Source organism: Oreochromis aureus, linkage group 2, assembly GCF_013358895.1.
Source record: "Oreochromis aureus strain Israel breed Guangdong linkage group 2, ZZ_aureus, whole genome shotgun sequence".
NCBI lineage: Eukaryota > Metazoa > Chordata > Actinopteri > Cichliformes > Cichlidae > Oreochromis > Oreochromis aureus.
Genome location: NC_052943.1, coordinates 291,986 through 308,929, shown reverse-complemented (window position 1 = coordinate 308,929; position 16,944 = coordinate 291,986). Strand labels below are relative to the sequence as shown.

At 44.7% G+C, this 16,944-nt stretch overlaps 1 protein-coding gene across 2 annotated transcripts in view; it reads right to left on the bottom strand.

Annotated features, from left to right (window-relative positions):
- Nucleotides 1–583: 583 nt before the first annotated feature.
- The window catches only part of LOC116335504 (cytochrome c oxidase assembly protein COX18, mitochondrial), a 21,342-nt gene continuing 4,981 nt past the window's right edge, over nucleotides 584–16,944 (bottom strand). The window contains exons 3-8 of one of the 2 annotated variants that reach the window (XM_031759212.2): nucleotides 14,677–15,061; nucleotides 5,747–5,847; nucleotides 5,485–5,639; nucleotides 4,911–5,026; nucleotides 4,730–4,837; nucleotides 584–1,403 (exon numbers count right to left, since the gene is read on the bottom strand). In XM_031759212.2, the coding sequence (XP_031615072.1) occupies nucleotides 1,242–1,403; nucleotides 4,730–4,837; nucleotides 4,911–5,026; nucleotides 5,485–5,639; nucleotides 5,747–5,847; nucleotides 14,677–15,045 (1,011 nt within the window). In that variant the 5' untranslated portion in view covers nucleotides 15,046–15,061 and the 3' untranslated portion in view covers nucleotides 584–1,241. The remainder of the gene's footprint in view (nucleotides 1,404–4,729; nucleotides 4,838–4,910; nucleotides 5,027–5,484; nucleotides 5,640–5,746; nucleotides 5,848–14,676; nucleotides 15,062–16,944) is intronic. The other variant, XM_031759211.2, reaches the window with a different exon arrangement.

Sequence of the window (16,944 nt, the reverse complement as noted above, 5' to 3'; positions counted from 1 at the left end):
GTCGGAGTTAAAACTAAGTAGCTGCCACCATCGTTGGAAACTTGGCTGGGCCACGCTATGAATTCTGGGATATGGTGAGCCACAAAGGATACACCCGACCCATCCTTGAAATCTGGGAAAATGAAGGACACATTTGTTGGCCCCATTTGGAGCAGCCTTCGTCACGTCGCTGTAACTAATCGGCCTTCAAATCCGAAGGATGAGGCCCCTGAATTGGGACGCAGCTCATATCAGTTTACCTTCAGTTATTCTAGCCAGTACCACTGGCTTGAGCTGAGGAATCTAAAACTCAACAGAAATGACTGAGAATTACAAAAAGCTCCCCAATCTTTTGATTAACACATTTATGACTAAATGGCTCAATATAAGAAAAAATATGCAACAAATCCCTTTGTATCATGAAACAAACAAAAGGAAGCAAGCAAGCAAGAAACCCCTCCTCTTGGTTTAACCTGCTGATGTCAGACATGACATCATCAGTAGTAGTCAGGAGATGCTGGGCGGGCCTTTCCCGCACATGACCTACGTGAAGACTGAAAACAAGAAAACAAATGACTTAATCCTGCGACATAATAAAATATAAAGCAACATGTAACTGAGTATTTGCTTTAATTTGCTGACTGTTTGTTTTGCAGGGGACAGAATGCTCAAACAAACAAAGCCGGGAGAGTCAGTGCATAGCAAATCATAGCAAACAAATATATAGAAAGAATAATGTACAAAAAGTCAGTACTTCTGGGACAAGTGCAGAGTATCACAACTGCTCATCCACTTTGTGTCACACTGTGTGACAGAAGAATCAGAGAAGAGACTATTGATCCACACAGGTATAAATACGGGAAACATCTGATCGATAAGTGGCTGATCTGTAATCCTTCCTCTTGAACTGTTTCTAAGTTTAGAGAGTGTCTGTGGGAAAATAAACAGGCGGTCAAAGATCATGCATTCACTTCCTGTTATTGTTCAGAGATGAACACAGAGCATTCAGTCTGAAGTTACTTTATTTATGACCAGACAGAAAAATCTCAGATTAACATCAAACACTTTAAACGTCTGAGGTGATCACATCGTCACAGACGTTTACCTGACTTTATATGACTTTAAACTCTGACAGGAAGTCACAGTCAGCTGTTTTTATTTCATCAGGTGGACCCAGGCAGCTAGTAAATATTAAACTGAGTCAGTCTGCTGTCCTCAACTTGTTTTGTAGATGTTTGCAGCTGTATTATCTGACAGCGCGGTCATTTGTGGTATTTGGCGATGAAGGCGGTCAGCAGGTCTCTGTATGGAGATGTCGAGTGAGGAGTCGACAGTTGCAAGAGACGGCGGATTGAAGGAGAGCGAAGGAGGAGGTTGTGACTGAATCCCACCAGACTGGAAGCAAACCAGTACAGAGCCATGGACTGTGAGGAGAGACACAATGAGACTCTTTCAGAATAAAACACCTTAATCTGATTAATACACAGGAACATTCTTTCAAAATAAAACCCTGAACAGACACTTTAATCTGATGACCTGACAGGAATGCGGGAGCGACTCAACACGTTCAAACATTCGTTGACTCGGCAGATCTAAACATGAAACATTCCTCAGCCAGAGCTGTGTTTATAAACAGGAAACGAGGCAAATGCTGCTTCACACACAAATGTCGGGAGAACGAGCTCACCAGTGTAAAGCTCGTAGGTGGCAGTACCGACATTTCACAGACTGTGGAGAGATTAAAAACTTTCACTTACATACAGATCAACTTAATCTCCTAACCCATTCAGTGGCCATAATAATCTTTTACCTGTAAGAGATATAAGCCAATTAGAGCTCAGAGAGGGCGGGGCTATGACACTCATCATCAGCTGATGTGAAGGATAAAGAATGCCTTAGAATGTTTAGATTCTATCAAACGTTGGATGGCTGTAAATTTCCTCCAACTCAACGAGGGGAAAACTGTCGTATGTGCACCGGACAGATTTGTATCCCAGATAGTGAAAGCCCTTGGTCCTCTTTCTGTGTATGTTAAATCCTCTATCAGGAATTTAGGTGTCACTTTTGACTCGACCCTCACATTGGATGGGCACGTGAATTTTCTGGTTCGGTCTTGTTTTTATTATTTAAGAAATGTGGCTAAGTTAAGCCCGATTTTATCTCGCTGTGAACTGGAGATAGCTATACATGCATTTATTTCCTCACGCTTGGACTATTGTAACTCTTTGTTTATGTGTCTAAGCAAAGGTTCTCTGGATCGTCTGCAGGTTGTGCAAAACGCTGCAGCTAGACTTTTGACAAGATCCTCCAAGTATTCACATGCGACACCATTGCCATTTCAGCTACACTGGCTTCCTGTTGAATTTAGAGTCCATTTTAAGATCCTGGTCTTGACATTTAGAGCTTTGCATGGACCGGCACCTCCCTACATCTCCGATCTGCTACAGCCCTATGTCCCCAGCAGGTCCCTCAGGTCATCTGATCAGGGCTTACCTTGCTATAAAACAGACTAAGATGAGAACTAAGGGTGACAGAGCTTTTGCCACTGTGGTCCTGAGACTGTGGAACTCTCTCCCTCATACATTAAGAACTGTGGACTCGGTAGTTGTTTTTAAAAAACAACTCAAAACTCACCTTTTTAAACCTTTTTTTGGTTAATTTTCTGACTGTTTTATGTTGTCTGTTTTACCCTTTTATTATTTGTTATCTTATGTGCAGCACTTTGTGACTCTGTCTAGAAAGGTGCTATATAAATAATATTTTATTTATTTAATGCCATTTTTGTCTCATGTTAGCAGCTTACTACACCTTCATCACCTGCATATTTGTGCTGTGTGAATGAATAAGACTCTCAGTCTCCATGTGTTCATTCTGAGTCCTGATCGAAGCTCAGAGGAATCAATCTCTGATCACAGAGCGAAACGATCCACAGAAGATGCAATCTGCTCTGCCCTCCACCCAGCCCTAACTCACCTGGACAAGAAAGACTCATATGTGAGAATGCTATTCATAGACTTCAGCTCAGCATTCAACACCATAATACCACAACAACTCATCTGTAAACTGGACAGACTGGGCCTCAGCACCTCCCTCTGCAACTGGCTGCTGGATTTCCTCAGCCAGAGGCCTCAAGCGGTGCGTGTGGGCAACAAGGTCTCAAACAGCATCACCCTGAGCACGGGGGCTCCACAAGGCTGTGTACTCAGTCCTCTGCTCTTCACCCTGCTGACACATGGCTGCACAACAACCTACAGCTCTAACCACCTTGTGAAGTTTGCGGACGACACAACGCTGGTGGGGCTCATCACCAAGGGCGATGAGACCCACTACAGGAAAGAGGTTGAGCTCCTGACCACGTGGTGCAGAGACAACAACCTCCTGCTAAATGTTAGCAAGACCAAGGAGGTTATTGTCAACTTCCAGAGAGGCCACACCTGTCACCCCCATTGACCATCGACGGCGCCATGGTGGAGAGGGTGAGCAGCACCAAGTTCCTGGGGTGCACATCAGTGAGGACCTCTCCTGGACCACCAACACAGCATCACTGGCCAAGAAAGCACAACAGCGCCTCTACTTCCTGCGCAAACTCAAGCGGGCAAGTGCTCCACCACCCATCCTGACCACATTCTACAGAGGAACCATTGAAAGCATCCTTTCCAGCTGCATCACTGTGTGGGGCGGTAGCTGCACTGACTATAACAGAAAAGCTCTACAGCGCATTGTGAGAACAGCTGAGAGGATAGTTGGTGTACCACTCCCCTCCCTGCAAGACATCTACACCACCCGCCTTACCCGCAAAGCCATCACAATTGTCAACGATGCAACCCACCCCACACTGTCTGTTCAGCCTCCTGCCCTCCGGAAAAGATACAGAAGCCTCCGCCTCCGCACTACCAGGCTCACCAACAGCTTCATCCACCAGGCTGTGAGACTGCTGAAGTCTCTCCTCCCAGCTCCCAGCCAGCAGAACCACCAGACTGGCAGGAGTATAGGAAGACAGACTGGACCCTACCCCCCCCACCCCAACCCCACACACACACACACTCCACAACAAGGAAACACTCTCCACATTCCTGACTGGAAACGACTACCTCTGCATTACAATTGCACACACCTGCTGCTATATATTTTTAGTATTTTAGTATTTTCTTTAGCACTATTTATATTATTTATATTACTATTACTGCTGCTACAGTCTTATGCTGCATTAAAACAAAAACACTTACCAACCACAACCTGGGACTACGTCAAGTAGACTAGTACACTACTTTCCAGGGCGAACTGTGGAACACTTTATTATATGTTATGTGTAGGTCGTGTCTTGTTATATCCTGTATGTTACCTAAATGTTGTGCATCTGCACTTTATTGTTGTCTATGTCTACGCATGGGACAGTGTGAAACGTAATTTCAATTCCTTTGTATGGCAAGTACATCTGAAGAAATTGACAAATAAAACTGACTTTGACTTTGACTTTGAGATCAAATTCTGAGTTCTTGTTCAGGTTGAATGGGACGTGCAGTGGTTGGGAAATGAGGGTGGTCCAGGTGTGCACATGTCTAAGTGGGCTGTAATGTGTAAAGGTTATTTTCCCTGCAGGTGTAGTGCGCATGTTTTATGACTCAAATGTTTTTCTTTTTTGTAAATTTCAGCTTGTACCTCGTTTCCTGAATGTCTCAACCAAGTGGCTGTTCCGACCTGGTCTAAGACCTCAGGGTGAGAAAAGTGATGGACTACACCTTAAACTCACAGAGGGCACCGTGGCGGCGATTGGGATCATCAGCAGAGAAAATCCTCTAACGGTGTTCAAGACCAGCCGCTGGGTTCGAGACGCTGCGACTCTCTGCAGAGAAAAGACCTGAAGAAGCACACAGGAAGCTTAGACTGATTACACCACTGATCAGCTAATTACATACTGCTGACAAACTGACCTCTACGATGAGCAGGTTGGTGAGTCCCAGACAGACAGGGAGGATCCAGGTGGAGTCCGGTATGGTGAGGTCAGGGAACCACAGAGCACCTCCTGCTGCTAGCGCCCCCTGCAGGTCTGCAGGAAAAACAGAGGTCCTGGATCGGGGGTGGTGTAGACTACATCCTGGACCAGGTAGAAGTCACGGTACTATGCAAGACTCTTGAGCAGGTGCACCAATTTTTCGAAGCTTGCAAACATATAGGTAAATATATTATGCAGCCTGTTTCAGTTGTTTTTTCTCTGTACCTTAAACGTTTCTCTTACTTTTTTGTCTCTTATTTATGATATCAGCCTTTTTTTGTGCAGTTTGTCACGCAGTATGTCTGCTAGCTGAAGCTCCAGCTGCTGTACGTCGCAGGGAGGGAAAACAATGAGCGCGTGAGAGAACTCTCGCTCAAGAGCACTTAACAAAAATACAGGAAAGTCAAAAATTTAAAGACATGAGGGGTGGCTCAAGACTTTTGCACAGTACTGTATCCTACCTCATAATTTTGGGCTGGGTTAGGTTAGTTTCACTTGGTCCAGGTTCTTACCAGACTGATCCAGGCTCAGATTTCGGAGGGCCAGAGACAGACTGATCCAGAGTGGCAGCTGAACCCAGACCAGCAGACTGGCTTTGAAGGGGTGACAGTTATCTCTGATGTAGAGCTGAGAGACGATCCGCCGCAGGTTCTTCTTGAACTGGAACCTGGCAGGAGGACAGACTGACTGGTTCTATGCTGTCTATTGGATGTTTTTTTGTTTCTTTGAATGCATTTGTTTGTTGTTGTTTTAAGTCTGTTAGTTGTGTCTCACCGGCTCTCTCTCTCCGTCCAGCTTCTCTCTCTTGCTCTGACTGACACTTCATAGCGTAGTCTCTTAGCCAGCTCAGAGATTTCAGTCTGTAGTGCCTCCACCTGCACATCACCTGAAGGTTACTATGGTTAGATTCTGGGGGGTTGGTTAACAATAGTTACTTTTGTGGGTTTTTCATTGCAGGAACTAGGGGGCTGCTTTAGATCAAGCTTACATCTTTGCTCTGACCAATTCAATTCAATTCAATTCAATTTTATTTATATAGCGCCAAATCACAACAAAAGTCGCCTCAAGGCGCTTTATATTGTACAGTAGATCAACTGGAACTCTTTCGGGACATCTCACGGGAAAAAAAAAAGCACCTTAAATAAACGGATGCTTCTGATTGGATAAACTCAGAGGCAGTTGCAGAGTATTCCTCCAAAACATCCATCCATCCATCCATCCATCCATCTTCATCCGCTTTATCCGAGGCCGGGTCGCGGGGGCAGCAGCCTAAGCAGAGAAGCCCAGACCTCCCTCTCCCAGCCACCTCCTCCAGCTTATCCAGGGGAACACCAAATGCGTTCCCAGGCCAGCCGAGAGATATAATCTCTCCAGCGTGTCCTGGGTCTGCCCCTGGGCCTCCTCCCGTGGGACATGCCCGAACACCTCACCCAGGAGGCGCCCAGGAGGCATCCTTGTCAGATGCCCGAACCACCTCAACTGGCTCCTTTCGATGTGGAGGAGCAGCAGCTCTACTCTGAGCCCCTCCCGGATGGCCGAACTTCTCACCCTATCTCTAAGGGAGAGGCCAGCCACCCTTCGGAGGAAGCTCATTTCTGCCGTTTGTATCCGCGATCTCGTTCTTTCGGTCACACGCCTCTCTGCATCTTCTCTCCTCCTGCTACTACCCCCCCAAAAACCCATCTCCATTGAGACTGTGTCAGCTCCCAAAAAGACAAAAAACAAACCAAAAACCAGCAATAAACAACTTAAACATAAAAAATCACAAAGAAAGAACAATACAGTATCCACATCTGAACCAAAGAGTAAAACGGTGAAATGTGGATTATTAAATATTAGGTCTCTCTCCTCCAAGTCTCTGTTAGTACATGACTTAATAATTGATCAACAAATCGATTTACTCTGCCTTACAGAAACCTGGTTGCAGCAGGATGAGTATGTTAGTTTAAATGAATCAACACCCCGAGTCATTCTAACTACCAGAAATCCCGAAGCACAGGCCGAGGGGCGGTGTGGCAGCAATTTTTCACACCAGCCTATTAATTAACGAAAGACCAAGACAGACTTTTAATTCATTTGAAAGCCTGATGCTTAGCCTCGTCCACCCCAGCTGTAAAACTCAGAAACCAGTCTTACTTGTTATCATCTATCGTCCACCTGGGCCTTACACAGAGTTTCTCTCTGATTTCTCAGACTTTTTATCTGATTTAGTGCTCAGCTCAGATAAAATAATTATTGTGGGTGATTTTAACATCCATGTAGATGCTAAAATGACAGCCTCAACATGGCATTGAATCTGTTATTAGACTCAATTGGCTTCTCTCAAAATGTAAAAGAACCCACCCACCACTTTAATCACACTCTAGATCTTGTTTTAACATATGGCATAGAAACTGAACATTTAACAGTGTTTCCTGAAAACCCTCTGCTGTCTGATCATTTCCTGATAACATTTACATTTACAATAATTGATTACACAGCAGCAGAGAGTAGACTTTATCAAAGTAGATGTCTTTCTGAAAGTGCTGTAACTAAGTTTAAGAATATAATCCACCCACTGTTATCATCTTCAATGCCCTGTACCAACATAGAGCAGAGCAGCTATCTGAACGCTACTCCAACAGAGGTCGATCATCTTGTTAATAATTTTACCTCCTCACTACGTACGACTCTGGATACTGTAGCTCCTGTGAAAACTAAGGCCTCAAATCCAAAGTCCCTGACTCCGTGGTGTAATTCTCAAACACGTAGCCTAAAGCAGATAACTCATAAGCTGGAGAGGAAATGGCGTGTCACAAATTTAGAGGATCATCATTTAGCCTGGAGAAATAGTTTGCTGCTTTATAAGAAAGCCCTCCGCAAAGCCAGAACATCTTACTATTCGTCACTGATTGAAGAAAATAAGAACAACCCCAGGTTTCTCTTCAGCACTGTAGCCAGGCTGACAAACAGTCAGAGCTCTACTGAGCCAACAATCCCTTTAACGTTAACTAGTAATGACTTCATGAACTTCTTCACAAATAAAATTTTTATCATTAGAGAAAAATTACCAATAATCATCCCACAGATGTAATATTATCTACAGCTACTTTTAGTACCATTGATGTTAAGTTAGACTCTTTTTCTCCAATTGATCTTTCTGAGTTAACTTCAATAATTACTTCCTCCAAACCATCAACGTGTCTTTTAGACCCCATTCCTACAAAACTGCTCAAAGAAGTCCTGCCATTAATTAATGCTTCAATCTTAAATATGATCAACCTATCTCTAATAATCGGCTATGTACCACAGGCCTTCAAGGTGGCTGTAGTTAAACCTTTACTTAAAAAGCATCTCTAGACCCAGCTGTCTTAGCTAATTATAGGCCAATCTCCAACCTTCCTTTCATATCAAAAATCCTTGAAAGAGTAGTTGTCAAACAGCTAACTGATCATCTGCAGAGGAATGGCTTATTTGAAGCGTTTCAGTCAGGTTTCAGAGCTCATCACAGCACAGAAACAGCTTTAGTGAAGGTTACAAATGATCTTCTTATGGCCTCTGACAGTGGACTCATCTCTGTGCTTGTCCTGCTAGACCTCAGTGCTGCGTTCGATACTGTCGACCATAATATCCTATTAGAGCGTTTAGAACATGCTGTAGGTATTACAGGTACTGCACTGCAGTGGTTTGTATCATATCTATCTAATAGACTCCAATTTGTACATGTAAATGGAGAGTCCTCTTCAGACACTAAGGTCAATTATGGTGTTCCACAGGGTTCAGTGCTAGGACCAATTCTATTTACATTATACATGCTTCCCTAGGCAGCATCATTAGAAGACATAGCATAAATTTTCACTGCTATGCAGATGACACGCAGCTCTATCTATCCATGAAGCCAGGTAACACACACCAATTAGTTAAACTGCAGGAATGTCTTAAAGACATAAAGACCTGGATGGCCGCTAACTTTCTGCTTCTTAATTCAGATCAAACTGAGGTTATTGTACTCGGCCCTGAAAATCTTAGAAATATGGTATCTAAGCAGATTCTTACTCTGGATGGCATTACCTTGGCCTCCAGTAACACTGAGAAACCTTGGAGTCATTTTTGACCAGGACATGTCCTTCAACGCACATATTAAACAAATATGTAAGACTGCTTTCTTCCATTTGCGCAACATCTCTAAAATTAGAAATATCCTGTCTCAGAGTGACGCTGAAAAACTAGTTCATGCATTTATTACTTCCAGGCTGGACTACTGTAATTCTTTATTATCAGGATGTCCTAAAAACTCGCTGAAAAGCCTTCAGTTAATCCAAAATGCTGCAGCAAGAGTCCTGACAGGGACTAGAAAGAGAGCATATTTCTCCTGTTTTGGCTTCCTTCATTGGCTTCCTGTTAAATCCAGAATTGAATTCAAAATCCTGCTCCTCACATACAAGGTCTTAAATAATCAGGCCCCATCTTATCTTAATGACCTTGTAGTACCATATCACCCTATTAGAGCACTTCGCTCTCACACTGCAGGCTTACTTGTTGTTCCTAGAGTATTTAAAAGTAGAATGGGAGGCAGAGCCTTCAGTTTTCAGGCCCCTCTTCTGTGGAACCAGCTTCCAGTTTGGATTCAGGAGACAGACACTATCTCTACTTTCAAGATTAGGCTTCAAACTTTCCTTTTGCTAAAGCATATAGTTAGGGCTGGACCAGGTGACCCTGAATCCTCCCTTAGTTATGCTGCAATAGACGTGAGGCTGCCGGGATTCCCATGATGCATTGAGTTTTTCCTTCCAGTCACCTTTCTCACTCACTATGTGTTAATAGACCTCTCTGCATCGAATCATATCTGTTACTAATCTCTGTCTCTCTTCCACAGCATGTCTTTCATCCTGTTTTTCTTCTTTCACCCCAACCGGTCGCAGCAGATGGCCGCCCCCCTGAGCCTGGTTCTGCCGGAGGTTTCTTCCTGTTAAAGGGAGTTTTCCTTCCCACTGTCGCCAAAGTGCTTGCTAATAGGGGGTCATATGATTGTTGGGTTTTTCTCTGTATTTATTATTGTGCTATCTACTGTACAATATAAAGCGCCTTGAGGCGACTTCTGTTGTGATTTGGCGCTATATAAATAAAATTAAATTGAATTGAATTGAATTGAATTGAATTGAATACCCACAGCTCATGGCCATAGGTGAGGGTAGGGACGTAGATCGACCGGTAAATTGAGAGCTTCGCTTTTACACTCAGCTCCCTCTTCACCACGACGGACCGGTGCAGCGTCCGCATCACTGCAGCCGCAGCACCAATCCGTCTGTCGATCTCCGGCTCCCTTCTCCCATCACTCGCGAACAAGACCCCGAGATACTTGAACTCCTCCACTTGGGGCAGGAACTCATCCCGACCCGGAGTGGGCACTCCACCCTTTTCCTCGGCTGAGAACCATGGCCTCAGATTTGGAGGTGCTGATCCTCATTCCCGCTGCTTCACACTCGGCTGCGAACCGTTCCAGTGCGAGCTGGAGGCCTTCACCTGATGAAGCCAACAGAACCACATCATCCGCAAAAAGCAGAGATGAGATTCTGAGGCCCGAGTTCCTGAAGGCTCTGGATGTTGTAGGGCTGTCCTGGTTGACACGCCTGTACAATGTTGCGTGGAGATCAGGGGCAGTACCCCTGGACTGGCAGACCAGGCTGGTGGTCCCCATCTTTAAGAAGGGAGACCGGAGGGTGTGTTCCAACTACAGGGGGATCACACTCCTCAGCCTCCCTGGGAAAGTCTATGCCACGGTGCTGGAAAGGAGAGTTCGTCCGCTAGTCGAACCTCGAATACAGGAGGAACAATGCGGTTTTCGTCCTGGTCGCGGAACACTGGACCAGCTCTTTATCCTCTCAAGGATACTTGAGGGTGCATGGGAGTTTGCCCAACCAGTCTACATGTGTTTTGTGGACTTGGAGAAGGCATTCGACCGTGTCCCTCGGGGTGTCCTGTGGGAAGTGTTGCGGGAGTGTGGGGTGTCTGGCCCATTGCTACGGGCCATTCGATCCCTATACAACCGTTGCAAGAGTTTGGTTCGCATTGCCGGCAATACGTCGGACTCGTTCCCGGTGGGTGATGGGCTCCGCCAGGGCTGCCCTTTGTCACCGGTTCTGTTCATAATTTTTATGGACAGGATTTCTAGGCGCAGCCAAGTGGCGGAGGGCTTTCGCTTCGGTGGCCTCAGAATCCTCCAAAACATGATGAGGTAAAGTAAAGTAACTTAAAGGCAGTTAAAAGCTGACGTGTCAGCTGAGAGTCTCAGAGGCTTCCTTTTTCATTTCAGTTTAAAAGGACACGAGGAGGAGGAAGAGGACAGAATTCATGGGAGAGAAGGGGGAAGAAAAAATGTCTGGATTCCTGAAATATTTCTTCTCTCTGAGGACAAACTACAGCCTGATCTAAGATCAGATGTAGAGACGTGGGAGCGCTGGACTTTCTTTTAAAAGCACAAAGATGGATTAGAGGCGGCAAAAACATCATGAGACCCTCAAACTCTTACCTGAGATCATGTGACCAGCATTAAGTATGTTGGATGAGTCTGTGGACACAAACAGACCTTTCCCCTCTTACTGACCAATCAAGGTATTTTAAACCATCAACATGTTTAAGTCTGCATTCACGTAGTGAAGCAGAAAGGGTCTGCACTCTGCACTCATCCGCCTCACCTACAGGCAGAAACAGGATCACACAGGAAGAACGAGCTGAAGCAGCAACCTTGTCATTGTCAGGTGACTCTGGTAACCACTGCAATGACACTGCACAGATGACCTTCAACAGCTACAACACGGTGGCTCTGACATCCCACCTGATGAAGATCCTGGAGCGGCTGGTCCTGGCTCAGCTTCGGCACCTGCCTACCAGCCTGGCATTGGAGCGGATGATGCCGTCATTCACCTCCTACATCGTTCAATCGCTCACCTGGAGACCGCTGGAAGCACTGTGAGAATCATGTTCTTTGATTTCTCCAGTGCCTTCAACACTATTCTTCCCACGGTCCTGAAGGACAAGCTGGAGAACTCTGGAGTGGATCATCACCTCACTACATGGATTCTGGACTACCTCACCGACCGACCACAGTATAGGGCTGTGCGATATGACCAAAATCTCATATCCCGATATTAAGACATCTATCGTCCGATAACGATATAAATCACAAAAATGTAACATTTTCTGTAAATTCTGTGAATGTCGGGCAGCTCGACTTGCGTGAAGTGTTTCCAGCTGGGCATCACGTACCTGGAGTCGAGTGTTTTAACCGATGCATGAAATGATACATTTTTAGACATAAGTTGTAACAGCCGCCGTTTTCTTTGTGAGTATTTATTACACAGCGTGCTGCGGGGAAAAGCCTGTTCTAACGTTTGAGTCTAAGGTTTATTTTTAGCACCTGGCGGCTCTTTTTGCTTCTCATCCGTAAATACTCTGCATCTTTCACGTGATTCAGTTTATTTTGAAAAGTCTCAACAGGATCTTGAGCTTTATTGTGAAAGGTTTATGTGGAAAATAAACAAGCGGACATGAGGTGGTTTTAACGTCGTTGTTGCTAACGACAACTCATAAAAACAAGCGCTTTTCTGTCTGTAGTGTGGTTATATTAAATATAAGAGAAAGAGAGAACTTTAGGAAATTAATATAGCCACTACAGTGACCATCAAAATAATGAAAAAATATTGCCGTAAACAGTTTATTTTGCGACACCACGAAACAAACGATAGCGTAAAATGAAACGATAGACGTTTTTATATCGTCATCCGATATATACCCGCCTCGGACCGGAAGGCGTTGCAGAGGGTCGTGAAAACTGCCCAGCGCATCGCCGGAGCACCACTTCCTGCCATAAAGGACATCTACAGGAAGCGGTGTCTGAAAAGGGCTGGGAAAATCATCAGAGACCCCAGTCACCCATCACATGGACTCTTCACCCTCCTGCCCTCTGGGAGGCGCTACAGGAGCCTCCGGACTAAGACCACCAGGTACCGGAACAGCTTCTTCCCCACAGCTGTCAGACTCCTGAACTCTGCCTCCTGACATCTGACCCACGTTAAACTCATGGACTGAACATACACACACCCACAACCACTAGCACTTTATCACTATCACAATTATCCTAACTGCACTACTGTATAGTTCTGTGTGAATATCATTCTGTACATATGATAATTTTCAATCCTACAACTGTTTATAACTTGCATAGTTCACATTTCTGTATAACTGTATATCTCAGATTTCTGTATAGTTTTTATTTCATATTTATATCCTGTTCATAGCCTGTACATAGCTTGTACTCACTACAGCCTGTACATACTTATAGTTATAGAATATTCATAACATACTTCACACCGTGTACATTATAACATACCATAATAGACCCATTTCTGTAATATACTTACACATCTATATTATTGCTAATATATATTGTAATATACCTATATCACGGCTAAAGCACTTCTGGATGGATGCAAACTGCATTTCGTTACCCTGTACCTGTGACATGTGCAATGACAATAAAGTTGAATTCTATTCTATTCTATTCTATTCTATATCGTTATATCGAACAGCCCTACCACAGTATGTGAGAACTCAGGGCTGTGTGTCAGACAGGGTCGTCTGCAGTACGGGGGCCCCACAGGGAACGGTTCTGGCGCCGTTCCTCTTCACCATCTACACTGCAGACTTCTCCCACAACTCCACCCAGTGCTTCCTGCAGAAGTTCTCTGATGACTCTGCAATAGTCGGCCTCATCACTGATGGGGACGACAAGGAGTACAGAGGACTGACTCAAGACTTTGTGGACTGGTGCCAGCTGAACTACCTCCAGATCAATGCCAGTAAAACCAAGGAGCTGGTGGTAGACTTCCGCAGGCACAAACATCCTCCACTGCAACCACTGAACATCCAAGGTATGGACATCGAGGCTGTGGACCGCTACAGGTACCTTGGTGTTCATCTGAACAACAAACTGGACTGGACTCATAACTCAGACGCCCTCTACAGGAAAGGGCAGAGCAGGCTGTACCTGCTGCGGAGACTCAGGTCGTTTGGAGTGGAGGGCCCACTCCTGAAGACCTTCTATGACTCTGTGGTGGCCTCAGCCATCTTCTATGGTGTGGTCTGCTGGGGCAGCAGCATCTCTGCTGGGGACAGGAAGAGACTGAACAGGCTGATCCAGGACCAGCTCTGTTCTAGGATGCCCTCTGGACCCAGTGGAGATGGTGAGTGACAGGAGAATGGTGGCTAAGCTGTCATCCCTGTTGGACAACATCTCCCACCCCATGCAGGAGACTCTGAGAGCACTGAGCAGCTCCTTCAGTGGGAGACTGCGGCACCCACGGTGTGGGACGGAGAGATTTCGCAGGTCTTTCCTCCCCACTGCTGTCAGACTCCACAACAAAGACTTCAACTGATCAAACACATCCACACATGTGCAATAATACTAAGTGCAATACCCTCTGACAAAGTTGTATTTTTACTCAGTTGTATACAGCATTTGTATTCTATTTTTATCCTATTTTATTTTATTCTATACTGTACAGTTGTGTACAGTATCTTATTCTTATTGTGTTCCAGTGTTCTCCAGTTTTTGCTATGTAACTTTGCACTGTCCACTTTCTGCTGTGACAAAACAAATTTCCCACGTGTGGGACTAATAAAGGTTATCTTATCTTATCTTGTATGTGAAGCCCTGCGCCACTGACCTTAGAGATGACAACCAGCTGGTAGGCAGCGAGCGGCAGAGTGACGAGTGTCCTCACTGACAGCGTCGCTACGCAGATGCTAAACCACCACGGCAACCCGCTCGCCTCCTGTACGCTCACCAGGAGCTGTTCACACAGGTGAACTGGGGTCGAGTTCGCCAGGCTGCTGTACCACCCACCTGCAGCATCGCTGCTGCCACCTGACAGGGCCCGCACACCTGACACGTGTGCCCCCCCTCCTGATCTATGGAGGTAGTTGCCAGGAGAGGAGGTGATGACAGGTGGAAGTGACTTCCTGTAGATCACAACTGAGCAGAATCCTCGTACAGGAAGGCTGAAGATCCTCGACGAGCCCCCCACACTTAACATGGTGACCCTCACAGGCCTGAAAGGATGACACAGAAAGGACGGCCGTAAAATATCATATGACTGCAACAGGAACCAGGATGGAGTGAAATATGGTAAATGGAAATATGAAGTCCATGTGTAGGAGACCATGCTGACGGGAAGGATGAGACTCCTCTTCATCTTCCATCATGAGCAGATTATTTACAGGTTATTACAATTGGTGAAGCAACTGTGAACTCGAGGTTTTTCAGTGATCGATTTATCGATGAGGAAACTTCCTCAGAGATCAGAAACATTTCAGGACTTCACCTGTTTGCCAACAAACAAACGTGAGTGTGACCGGTGGTCCAGGTCTGCTCTCTCCGTGTTGCAGATGTTGCGTCATTTTCACTGGATGTCATCTCTGTCTCTGGGTCATGAGGTTTGACAAGACAAAAATGGGCTCCATCTGCAGCTCGTTCAATATTCTCATCAGATATAATATTCTCAATTTTTTTTTTTTTTAATCAAGAAGTCTTCCACCTGGTCTCACAGCTCTGTCCATCTGTAACTTAAACAAGCCAACGTTTTCCTCATGACACTACAGACAAAGCCTTGAGTTTACCTGCAAACATCCTGTTCACCTGTCAGCTGTTTAACACCTGCTGATCACGGAGAGTGGAGTATGTAAACGGGTCACACCAGTTAAACAAAAACCTGTGTTTTACTGTCACAGTCTGTGTGGAGAAGAAGAGAAAACTGCCTGTTTGTGTTTATTAAGCTTCATGTCAGGAGGAAGTTCAGCTCAGCTGTTCCTCAGGTAGCTGTGAAGATCAGCTGCTATTATTTGGCACAGGGGAAAGTGGGGTGATTTGGTTTTTGATTGTTTCGTCTGAACAGTTACAGTTAAGTCTGAAAACATTTCACAGATGTGTTAGAGATTTGGTAAGCTACACTGTGAGTCTATACTCAAAACTGTTGGATGATGCTTTTTTTTTTTCAAAATGGTGTTGTTGGGGTAATTTGTGCCAAGGGGCCACACTTATGAATATTTTAAACATATTATTTTATTGTAACTGTAGATTGTATTTTTTATAGTTTTCCACTGTGACATTCTTAATTTCAGACCAAAAACAGAAACAGACCATCATGCCACAGAGTTATAACAGAGAGAGTTTACAGAGTGAACGAGGTGGAGAAGGGAAGTCCATTCGTCAGGTGGCGAGGAAGATGAATATTCAGGATGACATTAAAACGATACATGGAGAAGAAGAACATGGATGGTGTAAAGGTGGATATGTAAAGCTAGCTCATATACACATAATATAACGTTTGTGCTTTTATTTTTGGTAACTTCCTGTGTGACCAGAAGTGAATGTTGCAAACGGAAACTAGCTTGATGTAACAAAAAGACGCAAGAAAACTGTAAACTACTGCTAAAAGAGAAAAGGGAGAGAAAAACATGGTTAAATTGTATAAAAATGAATGGCTCTAGCTACAGTCGACAGGGGAACAAGCTCTTACGTTGGTTCGTTGTCGGATACACAGCAAGGAATAATAAAAGTCATTCAACAACCATCAGTTCTGGCCTTCTCAGTTCGGCTGGATGCTACAGATGGAAATGCCATCAAGTATTTGACAAAACATCTAAAAGGCACTAGCAGCCTTTATATGTTCATTTCTTTGTGAATACTCAAAAGCCAGTTGATGGTCTTTGAATATGCACAAAGAAATTAGATTTTGATCCAGCTGGCAGGGATATCACATGCAAAAGCAGGTTTGGTTAAGTGTGCATTTATTAAGAAAAAGTAATAGAGAATATTCATAATTATTTCCCATAGAGAAAATGTGCATAAAAATATTAACCACATCACAAAAACTTCGTGGTAGAGCCAGAAGAGGGCAGTGAGTAGCATCAACAGCTGGGATGTTATGGAGTAG